A 23,835-nucleotide genomic window follows, 5' to 3' on the forward strand; every position below is an offset into this window, starting at 1 on the left:
TTTAGCCTGTTTGCCAGAATATGGAGCTGGAGAGGGCCAGCAAGGTAGGCGAGCCTGGCAGACTGCCAGACAGATGGATTCCTGGTTCATCTCATGCTCTTGATGGGGGCTAAAACAGAAGGGAACTAGCCGGCTTCAGTGACACAGCCACCAGGAGGGATCACCCTGGTTTGAAGGATCCCTCGGAACGCCAGGATTCTACTTACCACCCGTTAGTTTCGGCTTTTCCGTCTAAGTGGGTGTGACCTTTTGCCAAGTCTCCACTTAAGCCCCAAGAGTAGGGCTGGAGTTAAGACTGGTGATGTTGTCAGTTATTTCAAATGTCACAGGAGTCTCGTGTGTCTGAAGCCCTGACAGACTGCTCAGGTTTTGCAGTGTCTATATTTGTTTAGGGGAAAAAATTGCTGGTCCTAGGAACGCCCTAGAGTGCGTGGCCCGGGGTGTGAAACAAGCACACCTCAGCGTGCTTTGTTACTTGGCTGAGCACGCAGGTGCCCGGGCACAGGGTGTCCACGGCCTCACCCCCCAGGGCATGGTCGTGGGACCCGCTTGCGAATGCCAAGCGGCCTGGTGGTGAAGGCGCAAACGACAGGAAGTTTCACACCCCCGGTGTTGGCTTTGGCTGGAAGCACGGGTTCAGGGCAGGTCTCAGAGTTCCCTAGAACGGCTTTGGCCCCGGCGGCCCCCTGCAGGCGCGGGCTAAGTGACATTCTATTAACAGGGCAGTGCTCGGAGGACGGAGGACGCGGCACCCGAGGGTGAGCGTTAAGGCAGCCCAGTCCCTCTGTGAACTCACACTTCATTGCGGGAGCTTTCATATCCCCGGCCTCAAGGGCTCCATGGGCCCCGATGGCTAAGACTGGAACACCCGACCCATCCAAGCCCCCTCCCACTCCCAGGTCCTTACTTTGTTCCTGTGGGGGTCGGGGGTGGGAGGAGCTGCATGAGGCTAGCTGAGCGCCCACCCTGGGGCGCCACAAGTCACCTGCCCGGTCCGCGGGGGGCCACACCCCTCTGTTGGTCGCCATGGCAACAACGTCCGCCCTTTTTGTGACTCTGGAGCAGAAAAGGGCTTAGGTTCTGGTCCAGTCCCAAATAAATCAGCTTAAACATCAGCCTAAAGAGCTTGTCTTCTCCTACTTCTGTTCTCTTGCTTCGATCCTTTTCCTCACCCACGTTACTGAAGGCCAAAGACAAATGTCCTATCCACTGGTTCACTCCCCAAATGCCCACAACAGTGGGAACTGAGCCAGGCAGAATCCAGAAGCTTGAAACTCAATCTGGGTGTCCCCACATGGGTGGCAGGAACCCAAATACTTAGGCTATCATCCACTGCATCCCAAGAAGTTAGTCGGGAATCGGAGGAGCCAGAACTCAAACAAGGGCACTTGGGCTTGGGCTGTGGAAGTCCCGAGTGTGGCTGCTGCACCACAGAGCCCACCCCATCCCCTCACTCCCCAGTCTTTAGGGTAAGAAACCACACGAAATCCCAGGACAGACAGATTGACTCAAGTTGGCTAAGCAGACAAGTGGAGTTATCCCCATTCTCTTTTCATAAACAACTATGTGACCATCAGAAGCACTTAGCAAAAATTGTTCATATAAATTTATTTGCTCTCAGATGAACACTTTTGGGCACAGACTCTGCACCAGATTTTCAGGAAGCACAAAAAGGAAGCAAAGTTACAGGTGAATGGCAGTAGCTTGGCTTGGAGTGCACAGCTGACCCAGAGAGCAAACAGACATCCAAGGGAAGCTTTTTGAAAGAGCTGAGTTGAATTATAGTATGCAATAACAAGTAGCAGTTAGCCATGTTAGAAAGCAAGAAAGAACAAATCTGCAGAGCTAGTACCAAGAAAGCTTGGTATCATTGGTGCCAGCACTCAGTTTGGTGGGACAGGGGTCAAAGGTGCACATGGGCAGATGAGACCAGGCTGAAGAAGCAGGTAGGGGCCAGAAGGACAGAGTGTAGCTTGTGAACTACACAGGCTAAGGTGAATGTGCATGGACTGCAAGCAGGGGGTGTTCATGCTCAGGTTTAAACTCTTGATGGCAACCCCAGTATAATGGTGGGCCAGAGTAGGTTAAGAATCAAGGCAAGGATGTCAGAAGTGACAATGTTTCAGAATCAGGAAAGGAAAATGGAAGAGCAGTTTTCAGAAATTTAAGATATAGAATAGAATGTAGTATCTGGAAACAGGGTGAAAGAACAGACTAAATCTCAGGATCATACACCCTGGGCATCTGTGTTGATAGGGGTACCATCTACTAACAGAAAATACAGGAAGATGTTAGGGGCAGTGGAATATGAATTAGTGACCCACTTACTACATCAAATTGTCAATGAACCAGGCAATGGGTCCCATGTCAAAAGCAAGATGTGGTTAAAGACCCTAACTTGAGGGGCTGGCGCTGTGACGTAGCAGGTAAAGCCACTGCTTGCAGTGCAACATCCCATGTGAGCACTGGTTCAAATCCCGGCTGGTCCACTTCCGATCCAGCTCTCGCGTTGGCCTGGGAAAGCAGTAGAAGATGGCCCAAGTCCTTATGCATGAGAGACCCAGAAGACGCTCCTGGCTCCTGATTGTTGTGACCATCTAGGGAATGAACCAGTGGATGGAAGACCTGTCTCTCTCTCTCTGCCTCTCCTTCTCTCTCTCTCTGTGTAACTCTGACTTTCAAATAAATAAATAAATAAATCTTAAAAAAAAAAACAAAAAAAAAAACCCTAACTTGAGAGTTCCTATCACGTAAGTAGGCACTGGAGCTTGAAGTCGCCTAAACTCAAACAAGCTGGGGCGGAGAGGAAGCAGGGGAAGAGAATGGAACTATACACTACGTGCTCCTGCAGTGAGAGAATCGGAGCAGGTGACAGGAGAGATTAGAAAGCAGCAAACTAACGAAGAGTAGGCAGGGAGATGGGGAGAAAAATCAGACAGTGGCTTGTGACCCAAGAAAACAGAATGCCTCAACCACGGTTTGATGAACAGGGCTCATCAGATCAGGCGAAAACCAACAACACTGGGCTTGGCACCATGAAGGCCATTGCTCCTGCAGCCAGGCCAGTCTGAGGTAAGTTTCAGACAGGAAGAAACGATGAATATGAAACAACACAGCAAAAACAGGGTCTCAAGCTGGTGCCAGGTGATTAGTCAATGGTATCAGTACCTTACAGCCTCTTAATGTTTATTGCTGACATGGACCACAGACAGTACCTCAGCACTATGTGACTAGAAAATATGGCTTCAAAAGCTGGGTGATTGGGTAGCTGAGGTGGCAAATAAAATACACTCGATAAGGGGAAAAATGTACAATATCAATATACAAAGGAGAACTTTTAATCATAACTTGAAATTACTTATTTTCAGGTTAAGACAAATGTTTCCATAAAGCAAGAGCTAAGTATTAATGTCTTTAAATGGTTAACATGATTTGAAAATTTTTATTAAAAAGTGACCATTCTTATCATAAAATACTCATTACTGTTTTTACTCAAAATAAATTCAGACAGAGCTGAGTTTCCTGAAAATCTGTATTCTCTAATAGAATAATCAGGATGACCGAGTACTTGACAGCTGTTCTCCAGAGTACTGGCTGAACATACAGTCATTATGAAACTGCTTCTCCCTGGTTATACTTACAAGGTTAATGTTCCTTGCAAGGCTCTCATCTTATCATGAAACGTACACAATCAGAGAAAGATAGAAGAAATAGGGAAAAGAACATTTTCACTTTTATTAAAGGCTTTTGATAATGAAGACTTCATAAAATGTCATTAAATTGTTTGCTATACAATAACCATCTATTTCCAAGTAGGAGACATAACTATTAATCACTTTGATATGTAAAATAATTCTGAATTCTTACTATAAAATGATTTGGGTAAAATATGAAACATTTTTGCAATAAAACTGACAGTTAATATTGCTTAAGTAGCAATATTAATAGTAAGGTTTCAGAAATGTCTCCTGAAAGAAATGGAAATGATTCCCCCAGCCAGATAAAAGCTCTGAACAGTTAAAGCTAAGGTGTCATAAACTAGACAAGGCTAGAGAAGAACAGCACAGTACTAGAACAGCATGTGACATGGACTTCCTCCCTGTCACACTGGCAACCAGGTAATGACAGTGACTTATGATGCATAAGAAGACAGAACACACTCTTCAGAAGGAAATCACATGAGAAGATAATCCATATAAATAAACCTTTTACTGAAGTCTTGAATAGCTTCAGAGGGAACAGAATCACCAAATGGGTAGAGTCCATTTACACAACATGACACGATACATTTCAATGTCCCCCATCAAATATGCATATAAACACAAAGCAAACAGAAACATGCTTGAGACACTGTGATTCTCTCAGTCACACATTCCTTTGCCACCACACTCAGCCAGTAGTGGCACTTGGATGCAAAGGTTTAACTCGTGCTAATCTGGACAAGCCAAGGCGGAGACTCTGATTTGGAGACTTAACTGTCGCTCCTGCCAGGGGGCTGCTCCTGGAGCTGCTACTTCCAGATGCCGCTGAAAGAAAAAATGAAGTGATGCTGATTATGTCTGAAATCTCTTAATATACATTAATGTTTAAAGTAGCAGAAGAAAAAAGCTAGGTAAGCACCATTCTGCTTTCCAGGGTCCATTAACCAATAAACTTGATCTACACAATGACAGTACTAAAGAGCAGAAAGGCTGTGCCGTTGCCTATTTTCAAACATTCCTGGAAGCCAAGGTAATGACATCAAAACTTTAACCATGAAAGGTGAAACAGGAAGCTGGGAGCAAACAACACTGGTTATAAAGACATAAAATCTTACACTAGCTTCATTTATACTATCACCTTATCATAGCAATTCTTTCTGCCTAGCATTAAATTTCAAAATTTGAAACACTGAGAAAAAAAATTAAACAACTTGGATAACAATAAGGGAATGGCTAAATAAATGAGGAATAAATATAGCAACTTAAAACTTGGTTTTCAAGAATATTAATACAGGGAAATGCTCAGATATTTCCTTTGCATCTAGGACAAAAAAATCTACCAGTGGTAACCTTCTAAGCCCTTGCCCTTGATCATACATAACGTGCAGTACCTGGTGGGACCCACTTGGGCCTCTTGCTTTCAGCTGAAGGGCTGCATATCTGTAACGGTTTCCTAGCGGCCTCTGAAGACAAGGAAACCTGTTTTGGTGAGGGCTGAGGTTCTGATTTGACAGCAGCTGGAGTAGAGTCTACTGACGTCACTTATTTGAAAAATACACATAAAAGAGCTTGTCAAATAGAAGAATCTAGTATGTATTTATAAAAATTATAGTTACATAATCTTACACAAAATTAAAAAGGCAGTATCACAAATGTGGAAACATTTATTGAGCACCCAAGAATAACCATCCTTGAAAGGCATTTACTTATATGCCAGCCAGTGTGTTAAACATACCACATACATTGCCTTTAATCCTTTATGACAATTCTGATACACATATTACTGTCCCCTCTGTCAGCTAAGGCAATGGAAAGGCTAAGTAATCTGCCTGTAGTTTGATAGCTAGTAAGTGTCTGAGCCAGGATTAGAAACCACATTTGACTTCAAAGTCCATCCTTGAACAATTATGTGACAGTGTCTCACCAGTAGGTGTCAGCGAGGCAATGTATTAGGTACTAGAGGAACACAGAATAACTCAGGAACTCATGGATCCAACTCCCAAGATTATGGTTCAGTCACTCAACTCCAGTGGGAAGGACAACAAAATAGAAAGATGTGTCTAATGCAGTGTTAAGGGAAATGACAGACTCTAGAGGCATGCCTAGCAGCACAGGAAGTTATAGCCTAGTATGCACGTCTACAGCACAGGGCAGGAGGTGAGGAGGTGAGGATGGTTTGAACCAAGGCTGAAGAGTAGATGAGCTGTGGAAGTTTTCCAGAAGTAGAGCATGCAGAACTGGAGAATGAGACAAGTTCCAGAACCAGTACTGATTTGGTGTGGCTGGAGCAAGAATCTCAAGAAAAGAAAGAGGGGTGTGTGTGTGTGTGTGTGTGTGTGTGTATGTGTGTGTGTCTGAGAGTGAGAGAGAGAGAGGATGCAATCACTTGTGATGAGCTGTGCAGACCAAGAAAAGGAGTGTGTGCTGGTCACAATCAGACCTAAGTTTTATTTTCACAAGTGACCAGCAGTTTACAAACATCTTTATGGTGGCAGTGTAGAGCAAGCAGACTGTCCTGCAGGCCACTGTAGGAATCCAGGAAACAAGTGCTGAGAGCCTGAACTAAAGTGAAGACGGGAAGAGAAAGCAGTACATTAGTTTTATAATGTTTAGTTTAAATGGAGATGAAGAAACGATCCATGACTTGCAATGGCTCCATGGTGCCATTACCTACGGAATGGCCGGCCACAAGGATGAGAGGAGATATAAGAGGACAAGAGAGGAGCACAGGTGGAATATAAATTCACTTCCAGACAATGCTTGCTTTGAGATTCCTAAGGGGCATCCAAATGCATATGAACCTGAGCATTTTTACTACATACTCAACAGTGGTAGGTGCTCTGGGAATCTGCTCAAAAATGCAGGACATTCTGGGATGGGTGTCCAGTTGAGCAGTTACGCCACCAATTGGGATGCCAGTGGGAATACCACATCCCACACTACAACGCCTGGGTTTGAGTCCTGGTTCCACTCTTGACTCCAGCTTCCTCCTAGTGTGCACCCTGGGAAGCAACAGATGATGGCTCATGTACTGGAGTCCCTGCCACCAATGTGGGTTATCCAAATGGAGTTTCTGGCTCCTGGCTTCAGCCTGGCCCAATCCAGCTATTGGTGGGCATTTGAGAAGTGAAAAAGCAAATGACAGTTCCGTCTTGCAAATGAATAAATAAGAATCTTTAAAACAAAACAAAAAAAAGAACCAAAACATCCAAAAACCTCTAAAACCTCTAAACCTCATTAATTCAGAATCTAGCAGAGAAAGGACTATAACTCAATCAGTCTTTAAATCTTAGTGAGTGCCATGCTACTATTTAAGGTAACAACAATTCTTCCTATTAAAAAAGGAAGTCTGAAAAATGTCAAATAGCATTTGTATTAAACATGACAGAACCATGAGAGTATTTCAGGCATGAAAAGCCAAGACACTGAGGCAAAAAAAAAAAAAAAAAAAAAAAAACTAAATGAAAGTTCTCTGTGAGTGAGATCCCAGCGGAAAGAACGGGCCATCAAAAAAGGAGGTACCTTTCTCTGAAGGGAGGAGAGAACTTCCACTTTGACTATGATCTTGTCTAAATAAGATTGGAGTTGGCACACTCAAAAGGCTTCCATAGCCTTGGCAACTAATGACAGGAGCCTAGGGTGATTTCTGACACCATAAACAAGAGTGTCAATTGTTAAATCAACAACAGGAGTCACTGTGCACTTACTCCCCATGTAGGATCTCTGTCCTTAATGTGTTGTACTATGTGAATTAACAATATAACTAGTACTCAAACAGTACTTTACACTTTGTGTTTCTGTGTGGGTGCAAACTGCTGAAATCTTTACCTAGTATATACTAAATTGATCTTCTGTATATAAAGATAATTGAAAATGAATCTTTCGGCCGCAGCGGCCATTGGAGGGTGAACCAACGGCAAAAGGAAGACCTTTCTCTCTGTCTCTCTCTCTCACTGTCCACTCTGCCTGTCAAAAAAAAAAAAAAAAAAAAAGAATCTTGATGTGAATGGGATGGGAGAGGCAGTAGGAGATGGGATGGTTGCAGATGGGAGGGAGGTTATGGGGAAAAAAGCCACTGTAATCCAACCAAAAGCTGTACTTTGGAAATTTATATTTATTAAATAAAAGTTAAAAAAAACCATGACATAAAATAGGTATCAATAAATCAAGAAAATTCAGTTAACAGAAGTTGTATTTTACAATAATCTATCATATGTTACAAACTAAAAAATATCCTAACCTCTTTTACATAAGCAGCAGGTATTTCATGCTCAAGCAGTCTCAAATTTTGGAAATTTTATTGTAAAAATGGTTTTTACTGAATCTGGGGCAAAGAAAAACAAAAAGGTGCCCTACACATGTGGCAAAAGAGTTGTCAAATCAGAGATGAGGTCAAGCACAACAGCAAGGCATTAACACCATGCAAGCATCCTTGTTTAATTACCCAGAGAAAATGTGGCCCAGTGGATTGAGCTTGCCACTAAATGACACACTGGGTTCAAATACCAGCCGCTGCCCCTTCCCCTGTTAGATGTAAAATTCCCCAGTTATTTAACTTCTCAGCGCTTTGTTTTCCTCCCTGTACAATGCAGGTGACCCAGCTACCGTAAAGGGTGGCCGTGAGGCCTGAGGCAGGCGAATGCATGCTAACCGCTAGCAGAGCTCAGGCTTGTCTGCGTTCCTCCCTTGCCCAGCCCTGCCCTGCTTTCTTGTACGTATTTTAACCAGAAATGAACACTGGTAAGATGTGAAGGAGAACAAAGGTAAAGGTCAGAAAAATATAGCCAATAAACCAAACAAATAAACTGCCTTGAGAAAATGAAAATATTTTGGACCAAGCTTACCCAAAGCATTACATTTGGATTTAGATTTCTTCTCTTTCTTTTCTACTGGGGATTTTACCTTCACTTCTTTCTTTTTAATTTCTTTAACTTTACTTTTTCTCATAGTGAAGTCTTCATCATCTTCACTCTCTCCATAATCAGAATCATCTGCAGAATCTTCACCTACAGCACAAGAGCACATACTTCACCTCCGTTCTAGAAACTGGGTTCTGATGCTCCAACTTTACCCACAGCTTTTGCACCACATTCCTGGACACCTCTGCTGGCAGCAGAACGCCGCGAAGGCTGACTCTGTGGGTACCAGGTCTGAATCCCAGCCCCTACACTTTCACACTGTGTAACCTCAGACAGATCCCCTAACCGCACTGTACCTCAGTTTTCTCATATCAAAAAGGGGGTAACTATAAAATCCAAGTTACAAGGTTGTTGTGCAGATTAACTCAACCTACATAAAGTATTTAGAATAACAACTAGTGTATGGCAAAAAAAATTTATAACTGCTGTTACCATGAGTATGATCACTTTCCCATCAGAAATCATTACTTTAGGAGCCAGCACTGTGGCTCAGCAGGTTAAAGCTGCGGCCTGCAGTGCTAGCATCCCATACGGGTGACAGTTTGAGACCTGGCTGCTCCACTATCAATCCAGCTCCCTGTTAACGCGCCTGGGAAAGCAGAGGAAGATGGCTTAAGTTCTTGGGCCCCTGCACCCACATGGGAGGCCTGGAAGAAGCTCCTGGCCTCCTCCTGGCCTTGTCCAATTCCTCATGGCCATATGGAGAGTAAACCAGTGGATGGAAGAGCTCTTTCTCTCTCCCCTCTGTGTTAACTCTGCCTTTCAAATAATAAATAAATTTTTAAAAAGGAAATCATTATTTTAGATTTTACCAGTTTAACTTGGTAACTTCTAAAAAAAAATGGTAGGGTATAACAATAAGTCTTTCAAAACATTTATGGTAATATCTGTATACCGTAATCCCATAAAGTTCAACATTCTAGAATAGAGGTCCATTGGGAATTGAGAAGAGACTAATCACGCCACAACAATCCTCACTGACAGCCTATGAGACATACCTCGATCTCCCACAGGCTCTCCTCTGTGTAATATGGGATGGCATAGGCCAGTGATGTGAGAGAGCAGCTGCTCTGAAAAAAAGCTTTGTCCACTCTGAGAGGTAAGCAATGATCTATTCTGGGGAGGTTTACATCAGAAAACCAAGTCCTGTAGATAATGAACTCTTGAAAGTAAGTGTGAAGGGTTAGTCTTCTATTTACACAAACTTTTTTTTCATTTAAAATTTTGTATACATGCTTATTCAGAAAATTTTCAGTAAAATGAAAAGTAACAAAGCATACTTCAGGAAGTTCATGGGAAACAGAAATTTATTTTGGTGCAAAAAATTTTTAAATCAGTGCATACAAGGAATATTCAGAAAATTCATGGAAAATGTCTATTATGAAAAAGCTATGCATAGACTTCAAATTTCTTTTTCACCAAAATAAACTTATCTTTTAATTACATTTTCCATGAACATTTTGAAGTACCTTCATACTTATTATAAAAAAAAATGCAGGTCTGTGTTGTGGCACACTGGGTTAAGCTGCTGCCTGTAACACTGGCATCCTATATTTGTACCATTTCAAGATCCAGCCTTTCCACTTCCAACCCAGCTCCCTGCTAATATGACTGGAAAAGTAGTGGAAAATGGCCCAAATATTTGGAACCCTGCCTTCTACTTGTAAGACTGGACTAGATTTCAGGCTCCTGGCATTAGTCTGGGCCAGCCCAGGCTGTTGCAGCTATCTGGGGAATGAACCAGCAGATAATCTCTTTCTTGCTCTGTCTCTTCCTCTCTCTGTAACCCTGCCATTCAAATAGATAATAAAATCTGAAAGCAAGCAAGCAAGCAAAAGAGAGGGAGGGAGGGAGGGGAAATTAGGCCATATTTTTTAGAAAGTATTAAAAAGGAAAATTCCGGGTCAGCACTGTGACATAGTAGGTTAAGCCTCCACCTGTAGCGCTGGCATCCCATATAGGTGCCAGTTCGTGTCCTGGCTGCTCCACTTCCAACCCAGCTCCCTGCTAATGGCCTGGGAAAGCAGTAGAAGATGGCCCAAGTGCTTGGGCCCCTGCACCCACATGGGAGAACCAGAAGAAGCTCTTGGCTCCTGGCTTTGGCCTAGCCCAGCCCTGGCCATTGGGAATATTTGGGGAGTGAACCAGCAGATGGGAGGGCTTTCTGTAACTTCTTCAAATAAATAAATCTAAAAAAAGAAAATTCACTCTAATCTTACTACTTGAAGATAACCTTTGCTGTCCTCACATATTAATACTCACCTATCTATCTGACAGAATATATTTTATATAAAAAAGAATACTTCAAACCTACAAAATAGATAATAATATAATAAAACACCACCCAGATTCGATGATTATCAATATTTCGTTACAAGGGCTGGTGCTGTGGCGTAGCGGGTAAAGCAGCCGCCTCCCATGTCAGCATCCCATAAAGGTCAGAAACGCTATTCCATCCTTGCAGTCGGCCTAAATGCTGCTCATTTTATAATGCTTGGCTTAAAGGTTACCTCCTACTCAAAGCTTTTTCCCTAAATGCCATAGCTAATTCAACTGTCCTGTGTGTTCCTCAAGTCTGCATACCCAGAGATGCAGCACAGTGCTCTGAATACATAACTGGCCTCCAAGACCGTTTTACTGGATTCCCTCTGAATTCATTTTTCAGCAGGCTGTAACTCACTGGTTGCAAAGTCCGGGTCAGTGTCATCAGCAGTGTCGCCATCACTTCCTTCCCGAGAAGTCTTCCTCTGCTGCAGCTGAGCTTTGGACGCTGCCTTTCGCTTCCTGTTAGCCCCACAAACACCATCTTCCTCCGTGATCTTATCCAAATCTTCAGAAGATGAATAAAAGTCAGTGGAAGACCTCTTCCAACAGCAAATATTTTGGGAATAGCAGAATGGACACTGTTACATCTGTTGCTTTTATCTGCCCAGGTTTGTCCCTCCCCTGCTTCTAATAATAGATTTTGTAGTCCAATCTGGGTCAAATACCGTACATCAGTACCCTGGCAACAGAAGCATTAGCTCAAGACCCAAACTGAGTTTTTGCCTAAGAATTTTCAAACTGCAACTGGGAAGACGCAGTTTGTTCTGGGGTCAATTACTGAAGGCCAGAAGTGGATGAGAACAAGACTAGAAACAAAGACACAAAGGCGAGGAGGTGAAGAGGGTCTTTCACAAATTTAAATACCTTGGTTCTAGCTAGTTTCAGGAATTTAAACAAAAGTCAGAAAAACAGCGTTGTTGAGAAGAAATCATTAATATAAAAAACTTACCTAAATAATCACTGGTCACACTGCAATTAGAGATATGAGGAGACTTTTTCATTGTTTCTGTTTCACTACTGCCATATTTTTCAATGCCTAAAAACAAAGAATAAAAAAGGAAACTCAGGCTTTACCTTAACCATTATCTAGAACTGGGGTGGGGAACATCTGGCCCTCAGGCTGCATGAGGCCTGCAAAAATCATTCAGTCTGCCCTGACAAGGCAACGGCAGGTGGGACTTGAAATCCAATAAATCTACAGCAAGCTAATTTTTAAGCTGTTAATTTCGTATGGTCCATGAATGACGTTATAAATATCCAAATGGCTCTTGGCAGAAAAAAAGGTTCCCCACCCTTAATCTAGAAGTTAGAAGATTAACATTAAAATATAATTGCATCTAGATAGAGACACATGATCCCACACACAGACTAGCTCAGGGACGGCCTGGAGAGGTTAGCATACGAGCATTCTGGGCTCTGAAATCACTTAGGTCCAGATTCAGGCTCCCACGTAAACTGGCCACGTGACAACAGGCAAGTTGCTTACCTTTGCTAAAACTTAATTTCCTCAGCTATAACATGGAGATAAAAATAGTCACGTAGGTTATTATGGGAGATTAAATATTGATCTCATGTGGAAATTGCTAATTATGGTGCCTAACACACAAGAAATAGATACTAAATTTTAACAGTCACTTCTGTGTAGGCAAATTTATGCTTTTTTTGGAACATAAGGATTCCCCAATTATTATAATAACTTTAAAATAAACTAAAGCATTTTAAGAAGGCTTTAAGTCATGATAATTGGTACTAAATGCCAATGCCAAAAAGTACATCATCCACTGAGTAGTGACACCACTAGGTTATTAACCGATTTGGATTTGGAGAAAGAGCAGCAGATTGTTAGGACTGGATAGATCAATTCATTTGATCAAGAAATTAAATTTTCACTCTATACCAAGATGGACTTTGAACATGTAGGCTCATAGTCCACATCCTCGAGCTCTGAGTGTTAAGCAGAGATGCTTGTATGTTTGTATGAATTTTATGAAGCTGAATAAAGAATTAAATCCAACTGTATGCTTGGCAAATTGATTATTTACAGTTCCAAGTCTTCAAAGCTTGTTCTTTCCCTTGTGAAAACTCATCCAAAGAAATGGTTACAAGAGCAATAAGAAAGCTTTCAAGGTTAATATATAGGAAATTTACTTTTGTCTTGAGACGTCCGCACATCAGTGGTGACTGTCGGATGTTCCTTCACTGATAAGGCTAGTGCAACTTCTAAGTCTCTCTGGTACAGCTTATCATCTAAAGCCATCCTAAAATAGGAATAAAAATAATGAGTTTTCAAAAACATCAAGCTAACTAAATAGCAAAGTTTGAGATTTTCCTAAATAACTATTTAAGAGTTGCTAATTTCATTAAAATTTTTTCTATAAATTTATTTATTTATTTGAAAGGCACAGCAACAGAGAAGGAGAGACAGAGAGCTCTTTCAATCCCTGGTTCATTACCCAAATGGCTGCAAAAGCCAGGGTTGGGACAGGCAAATGCGGGGAGCCAGGAACTCCATCCCGGTCTCCCACATGTATGGCAGAGACCCAAAGACTTAGGTCATCTTCTACTGCCTTCCCAGTCACATTACCAGGAAGCTGGATCACAAATGTAACAGCTGGGACTTGAAATGCACTCTAACATGGAATGGCAGTGTTGCAAGCGGTGCCAGCACCTCACAAAAATGTTTTTATAGATTAATTATTATTAATTGATCTTTTATGGTAAGACTCCTAAAATATACCAACAATGTTCTATATATAGTATAACAGGAGCAGCATGTACCTTCCCCCTTACTATTCCCATTAATTGTAATCTCTCTCCTTAACCACCAGTTCCATCCATGTGGGAAGCACCTGCTCAAACTAAACCAGACTTGCTTCAGATTTCAGTTTCACTTAGGCCTCCTCTGACCTCTCCAGTATCCCTTTAGTTAAGTCTCTTATAAATACTTTAGAAAAAGTGTAAAGAATCATTTGGCCAGCGCCGCGGCTCAATAGGCTAATCCTCTGCCTGCGGACCCGGCACACCGGGTTCTAGTCCTGGTTGGGGTGCCGGGTACTACTCCCAGTTGCTCCTCTTCCAGTCCAGCTCTCTGCTGTGGCCCAGGAAGGCAGTGGAGGATGGCCCAAGTCCTTGGGCCCTGTACCCCATGGGAGACCAGGAGAAGCACCTGGCTCCTGGCTTTGGATCAGCGCGGTGTGCCGGCTGCAGCGCACCGGCCGCGGCGGCCATTGGAGGGTGAACCAACGGCAAAGGAAGACCTTTCTCTTTGTCTCTCTCTCTCTCACTGTCCACTCTATCAAAAACAAAAACAAAAAAAGTGTAGAGAATCAAATGGTGGTTATTAGGGACTACGAAGAGTCGGGGGAGGGAGTATGAGATCACTACCAAAATACAGTGAAATGGCAGGAGAAAGTTTTAGTGTTCTACAGCACAGAAGGGTGATTGGTTTGTAACAACTTCATAAAAATATTTTTAATTTATTTGAAGGGCACTTTTTTAAAGATTTATTTATTTATTTGAAAGGCAGAGTTAGAGAGAGAGACTCTTCCATCTGATAATTTGTTACATGGGTACAATAATGATAATCAAATCAGAGTAGTGAGCATGTATCTCCTTTTCAAAGATTTTACTCTTCTTTTTGTTGGGAACCTTTAAATTCCTCCCTTCTACTTATTTATAAAATACACAAAAATTGTTATAAACCAGGGCTGGTTAAGCCTCCTCTTACAATGCCAGCATCACCTGTGGGTGCCGGTTCACAATCCAGCTGCTCCACTTCTGATGCGCCTGGGAAAGCAGAAGTTGGCCCAACTGCTCAGACCCTTGCACCCACATGGGAGACCTGGAAGAAGCTCCAGGCTCCTAGCTTCAGCCTGGTCCATTTGGGGAGTGAACCAGTAGATAAAAGACCTCTCTCTCTGTGTCTCTACCTCTCTAACTCTTTCAAATAAGTAAAATAAAATCCTTAAAAAAGAAATTCATTCCTTTAAAGTTTACAATACAGTTTTTAGTGTATTCTAAGTCATGAAAAATCACAGATACCAAATTTCAGAACATTTTCACTATCCCCAAAAGAAACCACATAACCATCAACAGTCACCCCCCACTGTCCACATCTCCAGTTCCTGGCAATCATTAACCTATTCTCTATCTGTAGGGATTTGCCTATTCTGAATATTACCTATAAATAGGATAACATACTATGTGATCTTTTGTGTCTGGCTTGTTTCCTCAGTATGCTTTCATGTCTTTTTATGGCTGAGTAATATTCCATTGTACAGACACCCAATTTTGTTTTCCCATTCATGAGCTGATACATTTGGACTCTTCCACTTTGGCTGTTGTGAATAATGCTGATCTCAACACTCATGTGCAAGCTTTGGTGTGGGCATGTTTACATTCCTCTTGGGTTTATTTCTAGGCTGGTCACAGAACAACCCTACGCTTAACACTTTGAGAAACAGCTGAATTGTTTTCCAATTTGTTTGCACCTTTCTATATCCATTCTCATCAGCCATGAATGAGGACTCCAATTTCTCCACATCCTCATCAGTACTTGTTATTCTCTTTTTCACTATAATCACTGAATGGGTATGAAGTACTTCACTGTGGTTTTGATTTGAATTTCCCTGATTGCTAATGATGTTGCATTTGGGTGTCTCCTTTGGAGAAATGTCCATTCAGATCTCTTGTGCAAATCTCTTTTTACTGTTGAGTTCTAAGTTCTTTTAGGGGCCAGCGCTGTGACACAGCAGGTAAAGCCCTGCCTGTAGTGCCAGCAACCCGTATAAGCACCTGTTCGAGTCCTGGCTGCTCCACTTTCAGTCCAGCTCTCTGCTATGGCTTGGAAAAACAGTACAAGATGGCCCAAGTCTTTGGGCACCTGAACCTGCGTGGGAGACCTGGAGGAGGCTCCTGGCTTCGGATCAGCCCAGCTCCAGCCATTGTGGCCACTTGGGGAGTGAACCAGTGAATGAAGACCTCTCTCTCTCTCTCTCTCTCTGCCTCTGCAACTCCATCTTCAAATAAACAAATGAATCTTTGAAGAAAAAAAAAGAGTTGTTTTATATTCTGGATACAATTCTCATATCAGTTATATTATCTGCAAGTATTTTCTTTTACCCATGGATTGTTTTCTCCTTATATTCAAAGTATAGTACAAGAAATTTTAAAAACATAAGAGAAAAAGTAAACAACATGACATGGGGTAAATTTTTCTATGTTGGCCGGGGCCACGGCTCACTAGGCTAATCCTCCGCCTGCAGCGCCAGCACACCAGGTTCTAGTCCCAGTCAGAGTGCCGGATTCTGTCTCGGTTGCTCCTCTTCCAATCCACAGCTCTTTGCTGTGGCCCAGAAGTGCAGTGGAGGATGGCCCAAGCGCTTGGGCCCTGCCCCTGCACGGGAAACCAGGAGAAGCACCTGGCTCCTGGCTTCAGATCAGCGTGGTGCACCGGCTGCAGCACGCTGGCCACAGTGGCCATTGGAGGGCGAACCAGTAGAAAAAGGAGGACCTTTCTCTCTGTCTCTCTCACTGTCCACTCTGCGTGTCAAAATAAATAAATAAATAAAAATCTAAAAAAAGTTTCTCTATGTTAATTAGAGCAACTTGTAGCAATAATATGCTGTTTACTGATATTCCATCTTTTAATATTCCTCTTTTGCCCATCTCCTCTCCCTGCTACAAATTTGGGATCTCTTAGGACTTCACTCACTCTTAACTCCCTCATAGGAATTAAAATAGAATTACAGGTCTAGTCTAGAAACCACAGGACCTTCTCACTGCCAGACAAATGTGGACAAGATAAGGAAAAATATCTTTTATCTACAGGAAAACAGATGTTTTAAACTCTCCAAAACAGTTCTTAAAAATTATAATTTTGAACAGAGTAGAGAGTCTTGTAAGATTTCAGGACTTCAGAGACAGGTATGTGGTCTTATAACAGCCACCCATCACTTCTACACTTTGTAATTATTATTGTTTTAATATTTAAATATGTATCTCATAATTGTAATTTTCTTTTTTTAACTCAACTGGTTAGAAGGGAATCATGGGCCAGCACCGTCGCTCACTTGACTAATCCTCCACCTGCGGCACCAGCGCCCTGGGTTCTAGTCCCGGTCGGGGCGCCGGATTCTGTCCCGGCTGCTCCTCTTCCAGTCCAGCTCTCTGCTGTGGCCCAGGAGGGCAGTGGAGGATGGCCCAAGTGCTTGAGTCCCTGCACCCGCATGGGAGACCAGGAGGAAGCACCCGGCTCCTGGCTTTGGATCAGCGCAGCACGAGCCGTAGTGGCCATTAGGGGAGTGAATCAACAGAAGGAAGACCTTTCTCTCTGTCTCTCTCTCACTGTCTGTAACTCTACCTGTCAAATAAAAACAATAAAAAAAAAAAAAAAGAAGGGAATCATGGTATATCCTTGTTATCCTACATGCACTAAATAAGATGTATGATTCTCTATGAGTTCTAACTTAAACCACAAGAGTATGAATCTGTGTCTGTTTTAAATGAACACATCTATGTCATATACTTACTGTCTGTCTTACCTCTCACCTTTTTTTAGGGGTTTTCTCTTGGAGTGGGATGTCTTGTTTCTGGACATTCTTCAAGTTAGATTTTGGTTTATCTTGTTTTAACTCCTTTGGTGTTGTTCTGGATTTCTTGTTTAAAGGTACAGTTGCCGAAACAAAATCATCTATTTATGTAGGAATTAAAAATAAATAAAATTAATTTCTTGGCAGTTGAAATTCATTACAGTGGATGTTCAAGTTTTCTACAATTTAAAAATCATGGGTGGTATTCTTCTTGTCTTTATTCTAACTCTGCTGTTTTAACTCCTCTTTGCTTTTGTAGCCTTTATTTTTACATACTAATCCATCAAAAACCAATTTACTTTAAAAACGGCAAAGGCAATTAAGGTAGCATCTAAATGTAAAACATATGCTTCATAAAAAACCTATAAAGCCATTAAGAAAATTGTAGAATTTTATCATACTGAAAATGAAAGGAAATTATTTTTATGTCAACTACACACTGCAGTCAAATGTCTGCTTTCAAAGGCCCATTACCTTTTCCTTCTACATGAACCAAGCTATTAAAGTAAGAAGCATCATGAGGAAAGGGACAGACGCTCCTATTCCACAATAGCTGTATTTTCTCTGTCAATTACCATATCGATCTCCCCATGTTCCTACCAAAGTAACTTCTGGTAAAGAGATGTTCCTTTCTAGGTGATTACTGTTTCTTCTAGTTTTGTTTTGTTGTCCTACTAATCCTCAGAACTATTGCAGTTCTTCTCTGGACACTCAACATAAAACTGCTGCTGTGGCTTTTAAACATATATATGACACCTGTATACATACCATACCTTCAGGGCCAATGTAGTTTTAATAATATACTCTAGCATTTATTAATACATGCTGCCTCTTACATGGGTTTCCTATCTAGGGACATATGTTACTTATGACTTTCTGTGCCCTTAAGCTATGCACAGCACCCAGAACATAAATAGCAGTTTATAAATATTTGGTGACTGATGGTGGTAACAAAAAGTTCAGTTACACTCTGCACTATTTTCTCCCACATTGTAGGCATACGTACATAAGTCTGTGACCAAGGCAAAATCAGATTCCTTCAAACCTAGGAATTATTATTTTACATACAGAAAACTCTGGAGGTCTGAGAAAGAAATATACAACTTACTTCAAAGTATAGTGTAATCTGATACAAAGTTTTTCAAAATTCTCAAAGTGCTCTTACAGCAGAGACAAGTAAATACACAATCAATATGGCATAGCTTAAGGCCAACCTTTCTTCTAGGTCTTATTTTATATTGCAATTAATGGAAATTTTTATATAATACCCTGTAATATATTTGCATCACAAAAAAAATGTTTCTTCTTTGGGAAATAGAGGAGACAAAACCTGATCTCAGAAACAGAGAGCAGCTAAGTCCTAAAGTACCACTTATCACTTCATATGTTCATGTATCATTCACCTACACCATTCCTATCAGTGTAATTATCAGCATTAATTATTCAAAATCCTTAGGAAATTCTTTTTCCAACTAACTTCAAATGCAATTGGAGGATATGTTAAATATATGAGCTGTAAATGGCATGTAAATAAATTTGTACATCTGTAAAACAAATGTAAGAAGCTCTACTTACCATCACTGTCGGAGTCCTCAAACTGTGAGTAATTGACTGGTTTCTTATGTCTATGATCAAGACAGAAATGTTTCATTAACACTTGTCAATTTCTCATCCGCATTCCTTAAGACTATTAACAATCTTGAATAAAAATGTGTTTGGATTCTCTTAAAAATACTTAAATCTAAATACTATCTGCATTTCTACAACAGGGATTTAGCATTAACTGAAATAGTTCAAAGGGTACCTTTTTTTTAAAGATCTATTTTACTTATTTGAAAGACAGAGTTACAGAGAGAGGCAGAGACAGAGAGAGAGGTCTTCTATCCACTGGTTCACTCCCCAGATGACCATAATGGCCAGAGCTGTGCCTATCCAAAGCCAGGAGCCAGGAGCTTCCTCTGGGTCTCCCACATGGGTGCAGGGTCCCAAGGACTCGGGCCATCCTCCACTGCTATCCTAGGCCATAGTAGAGAGCTGGATCGAAAAAGGAGCAGCCGGGACTAGAACCGGTGCACATATACATATGGGATGCCAGCGCCTCAGGCCAGGCGCCATGGCTCAACAGGCTAATCCTCCGCCTGCAGCACCGCCCCCCACCCCAGTCCCGGTTGGGGCGCCGTATTCTGTCCCAGTTGCTCCTCTTCCAATCCAGCTCTCTGCTGTGGCCCAGGAGGGCAGAGGAGGATGGCCCAAGTACTTGGGTCCCTGCACCCGCATGGGAGACCAAGAAAAAGTACCCAGCTCCTGGCTTCAGATCGGTGCAGCACTGGCCATAGCGGCCATTAGGGGAGTGAACCAACGGAAGGAAGACCTTTCTCTCTGTCTCTCACTGTCTATAACTCTCTCTCTGTCTCTCTCTCACTGTAACTCTGCCTGGCAAAAAAAAAAAAAAAAGTTCATGTAGGGCCAGTGCTGTAGCATAGCAAGTAAAGCCACCACCTGCAGCGCTGGCATCCAATATGGGCACCTGTTCGAGTCCCTGCTGCTCCACTTCCAATCCAGCTCTCCGCAATGGCCTGGGAAAGCAGTAGAAGATGGCCCAAGTGCTTGAGCCCCTGCACTCGCATGGAAGCCTCGAAGAAACTCCTGGCTCCTGCACCCAGTTGAGAGACCCAGAAGAAGCTCCTGACCTTGGATCAGCCCAGCTTCAGCCACTGGAGCCATCTGGGGAGTGAACTAGCAGACGGAAGATCTCTCTTTCTCTGCCTCTGCCTCTCTGTAACTGTCTTTCAAATAAATCAATAAATCTTTTTTTAAAAAGTTCATAGAAAATGGAGTTAAAGACAAGTTTATTTTGGTGTAAAAAGAAAATTTAAATCTTTTCAGTTTTTTCATAATTTGCATTTTCCACAAACTTTCTGAAGGTACCTGTATAATTATACCTGATTTACTTGATATGGAAAAATTTCAGATAACTTGTAAGAATAACCCACATAATTAACAATTACAATTTATATGCTGTTTAACTGCTATTGGACATTTGTAAGTTCCTCTTGTATGACCTTTTTTGTTTTGTATGTGCATTCTATCTTTCTTAATAGATTACATCTTTAAAAAAAAAAAGATTTTTACAGAGAGAGAGAGAGAGAGAGAGATCGAGAGATCCCCAAATGGCCACCACAACAGCCAGGCTGAAGCCAGCAGCCAGGAGCTTCATCTGAGTTTCCCACGTGGATGCAGGGGCCCAAAGATCTGGGCCATCTTCTACTGCTTTCCCAGGCTATTAGCAGGGAGCTGGATCAAAAGCAGAGCAGCCAGGCCGGCGCCGCGGCTCACTAGGCTAATCCTCCGCCTAGCGGCGCCGGCACACCGGGTTCTAGTCCCGGTCGGGGCGCCGGATTCTGTCCCGGTTGCCCCTCTTCCAGGCCAGCCCTCTGCTGTGGCCAGGGAGTGCAGTGGAGGATGGCCCAGGTGCTTGGGCCCTGCACCCCATGGGAGACCAGGAAAAGCACCTGGCTCCTGGCTCCTGCCATTGGATCAGCGCGGTGCGCCGGTCGCAGCGTGCCGGCCGTGGCGGCCATTGGAGGGTGAACCAACGGCAAAGGAAGACCTTTCTCTCTGTCTCTCTCTCTCACTGTCCACTCTGCCTGTCAAAAAAAAAAAAAAAAAAAAAAAAAGCAGAGCAGCCAGGACTCAAACCGTGCCCACATGGTTTGCTGGCATTGCAGGTGGAGCTTAACTTGTTATGTTAATGCCAAGTCAGCCCTGGTTAGAAACTTCTTGATACTACAATCCATCCTTTTTGATCTCTCCACAATACGAAATAATGTTTTTTATGCAATGGGCTCTTTAACAATGGTGAGTGACCTTGTTCCTGCCACCTGAAATGAATCTTTAAGCTACATGAGGACATTAGAAGAAAATCAAAAGGAAAAAAATAGCATTTCCTTCTTTGTGCCTCTAAGCACTGAATGATACAAATGGTCTTCTAGTCTTGGCTTCTATCTTCTTTCTGTCAAACATCCCAGTGGAACTGCTAGTTGGTCAGTTGGCTGTTCTTTCAAGCAAAAATGACGTCCCATGAAAAAGAAACAAATTCCACTGACAATTCGAATTCACAAATGCTTTTCCTTGAGATAAGCACCCACATTTCAGCATGTAGAATGTAGGTGTAATGCCCACTTCCTCATACCCAATCTTCAAAAAGTGTACTCATGTTACTCTCCTACTCTTCAGTTTTAAAGAATTTCAGAGCTGAATAAAACATAGGACCTCCATCCGTAAAAATCCCAAGATTCAGTAATAGTAAAAGGAAATTGAAAGCCTATTTGAAAAAGAGAGTACACTCAAGGGCTGAGGTACAATGAATACAGTAACTCTTACTGCTTTATCAAGAATATTCTTAAATGAAGCTGAGATTTTGTCCCCACTCTGAATGGTTCGCAGTAAAGAACGCGACCACTGGGAGCAGCCTGACGCCACTGTCTCCACGCGGGCTGAGGTGCCCGCAAGCTTTCTAATCTCTGCCGTGCAAATGACAGAACAGTGAAAAGGGCAAATAAAGTCTTAGGACTGTTAGGAAAATAGCTTTCACTTTGAAGACTGGAGACAGTTTCAGGGACCCCATGAGGTAGCAGATATTTTTTCCTTTTTTTATGAAAGCGAATCTAAGCTTTCATGATATTGACACACAAATGCCTTGAAGTTTAAAGGATTATTTGGTAAATTGTGGGTTTTCTGCTTTTTTATTTTTTTTCCAAAGAATCCTTTTATTTAAGGACTACACACTTCATGCATTTCCTAAGTACAACTTGAGGAATATAGTGATTCTTCCCACCATACCTGCCCTCCCACCACTCCTCCTCCTCCATCTCCCATTCCCAGTCCCATTCTCCACTAAGATCCATTTTCAATTACTTTTATACACAGAAGACCAATTCTATACTAAGTAAAGAGTTCAACAATTTGCACAAAGGAAAAAAAAAAAAAAAACCTGTTCCTCAACAGTCGAGACAACGGCTGGCAGAACATACTTTAACAATCTTTCTTCCCAACAAAGAGACTATCTCTTTGCTACGTGGATGCTTGAAACCCACTTCAAGTTGAGCATGTCTCTAATTCCCCACATGTCATTTTTCTGGTGTTTCCCCTATCACTCAATACAAAAGACATCCATTCAGTGGCTCAGAAATATCAGGGAGTCATCCTTGACTTCTTTTTTACCACTTCATCACAGGGATCATGCTCATGCACTTCATTAGCAAGTTCCACCAGCAGACTATATCCCAGCTTCATCTTCCATTCTGTGTCGACTAATAACACCCCAGGCCAAACCACCGCCCAGTGACCTCACTGGGTCGCTCTACCTGGAGTGCCCCCTACTCTTAGGAGACTAGCTCCTTCTCTTGGCTCGTGTCTATCACACGTCTTCTTCCTGGGAAAGCACGACCTCGCCATCCTACTTCCCTCTTTCCCACTCCATCACATGGCCATGTTTATTTTCGGCGCCCTAACCTCCCCTCCAGCACCCGGTATGGTATAGAAAAAGCAAGTCTCTTCAATAACGCTTTTGCATGAATGGCTGACTGGGGCTTCCAAAAGCACTGGCGTGCATCGAAGCGGAGGAAGACTTTCAAGAATATAATGGAAAGCACAGTACAACGGTCTGGGGTCCGATGATTCAGGGTTGCGCACTGCGCCACCTGCAAGCTGTGTGACCCAGGTAAATTGGCCCAGCTAGTTTGCAATCGGTAAGAGAGGAAGATCTACGCCTCCTGTATGAGAATCGCAGAGAGGAGCAAATGAAAACAACACACAAGCGGGCGTGCGGGGAAATGGGAAGCGCTGTTCACACGCTAGCAGACGGCCTCGTTCGGGTGCGGTGAGCAAAAGGAACAGCAACAGCTGCAAAGGGAGGCAAACGGCGGGGACGCCTCCCTCCGGGCAACCGGAGCTCCTCCCGGGGACTAGCGAGGTCCAACAACCGCCCATTCCACCCTCTCACCCGGCCCTTTCCCTCCATCCGGTGCCGACGCGGTCTACACCGTTCTCCCCACCCCGGCTGGGCGTCAGAAACCACCCACCTCACAGGCCGCACCATGGTCGCTCTCAACGCTGGAAATCCCGCGGCTCTCAGGTTCTTCTAGTCCGCCGCGACGGTTTCAATTCCCGCCCAAAATCAGACATCCCGCACTCCGCCCCGCTGCCAGCAGCCTTCCAATCACCACCAGCCACCCCGCGGCGGCGCATGCGCCCTAAGAAGAGCGCGTGACCTCACGGCCTTCCCCGGGCATCGCCCTA

At 42.9% G+C, this 23,835-nt stretch overlaps 1 protein-coding gene across 3 annotated transcripts; it reads right to left on the reverse strand.

Moving 5' to 3' along the window:
- Nucleotides 1-3,711: 3,711 nt before the first annotated feature.
- RAD51AP1 (RAD51 associated protein 1) lies at nucleotides 3,712-23,800 on the reverse strand. Of its 3 annotated transcripts, none has more exons than XM_008259692.5 (9): nucleotides 23,619-23,800; nucleotides 19,111-19,160; nucleotides 17,488-17,636; nucleotides 13,094-13,203; nucleotides 11,895-11,981; nucleotides 11,301-11,450; nucleotides 8,546-8,707; nucleotides 5,093-5,242; nucleotides 3,712-4,526 (listed from the first exon to the last, which is right to left on the reverse strand). In XM_008259692.5, exons 3-9 carry the CDS (start codon nucleotides 17,541-17,543, stop codon nucleotides 4,390-4,392), a joined length of 852 nt encoding a protein of 283 aa, XP_008257914.1. In that variant the 5' UTR covers nucleotides 17,544-17,636; nucleotides 19,111-19,160; nucleotides 23,619-23,800; the 3' UTR covers nucleotides 3,712-4,389. The 3 variants fall into 3 exon arrangements, 2 of the variants coding, with proteins under 2 accessions (XP_008257914.1, XP_002712873.1); XR_016212965.1 differs by having other exon boundaries at nucleotides 4,191-4,526; nucleotides 8,604-8,707; nucleotides 17,495-17,636; XM_002712827.6 differs by having other exon boundaries at nucleotides 4,191-4,526; nucleotides 17,495-17,636.
- Between the last annotated feature and the right edge of the window lie 35 nt (nucleotides 23,801-23,835).

Source organism: Oryctolagus cuniculus, chromosome 9 (genome assembly GCF_051225735.1).
Source record: "Oryctolagus cuniculus isolate XC-2025 breed Fujian yellow rabbit chromosome 9, ASM5122573v1, whole genome shotgun sequence".
NCBI lineage: Eukaryota > Metazoa > Chordata > Mammalia > Lagomorpha > Leporidae > Oryctolagus > Oryctolagus cuniculus.

What these genes read in the sequence shown, in the direction of transcription:
- RAD51AP1 (XM_002712827.6), bottom strand. An exon ending in GAGAAAACCCCTAAAAAAAG is followed by an intron (nt 13,204 to 17,494) that starts GTGAGAGGTAAG and finishes TTCCTATTTTAG; the next exon opens with GATGGCTTTAGATGATAAGC. An exon ending in ATCCAAATGTAATGCTTTGG is followed by an intron (nt 5,243 to 8,545) that starts GTAAGCTTGGTC and finishes TTTTCAAATAAG; the next exon opens with TGACGTCAGTAGACTCTACT.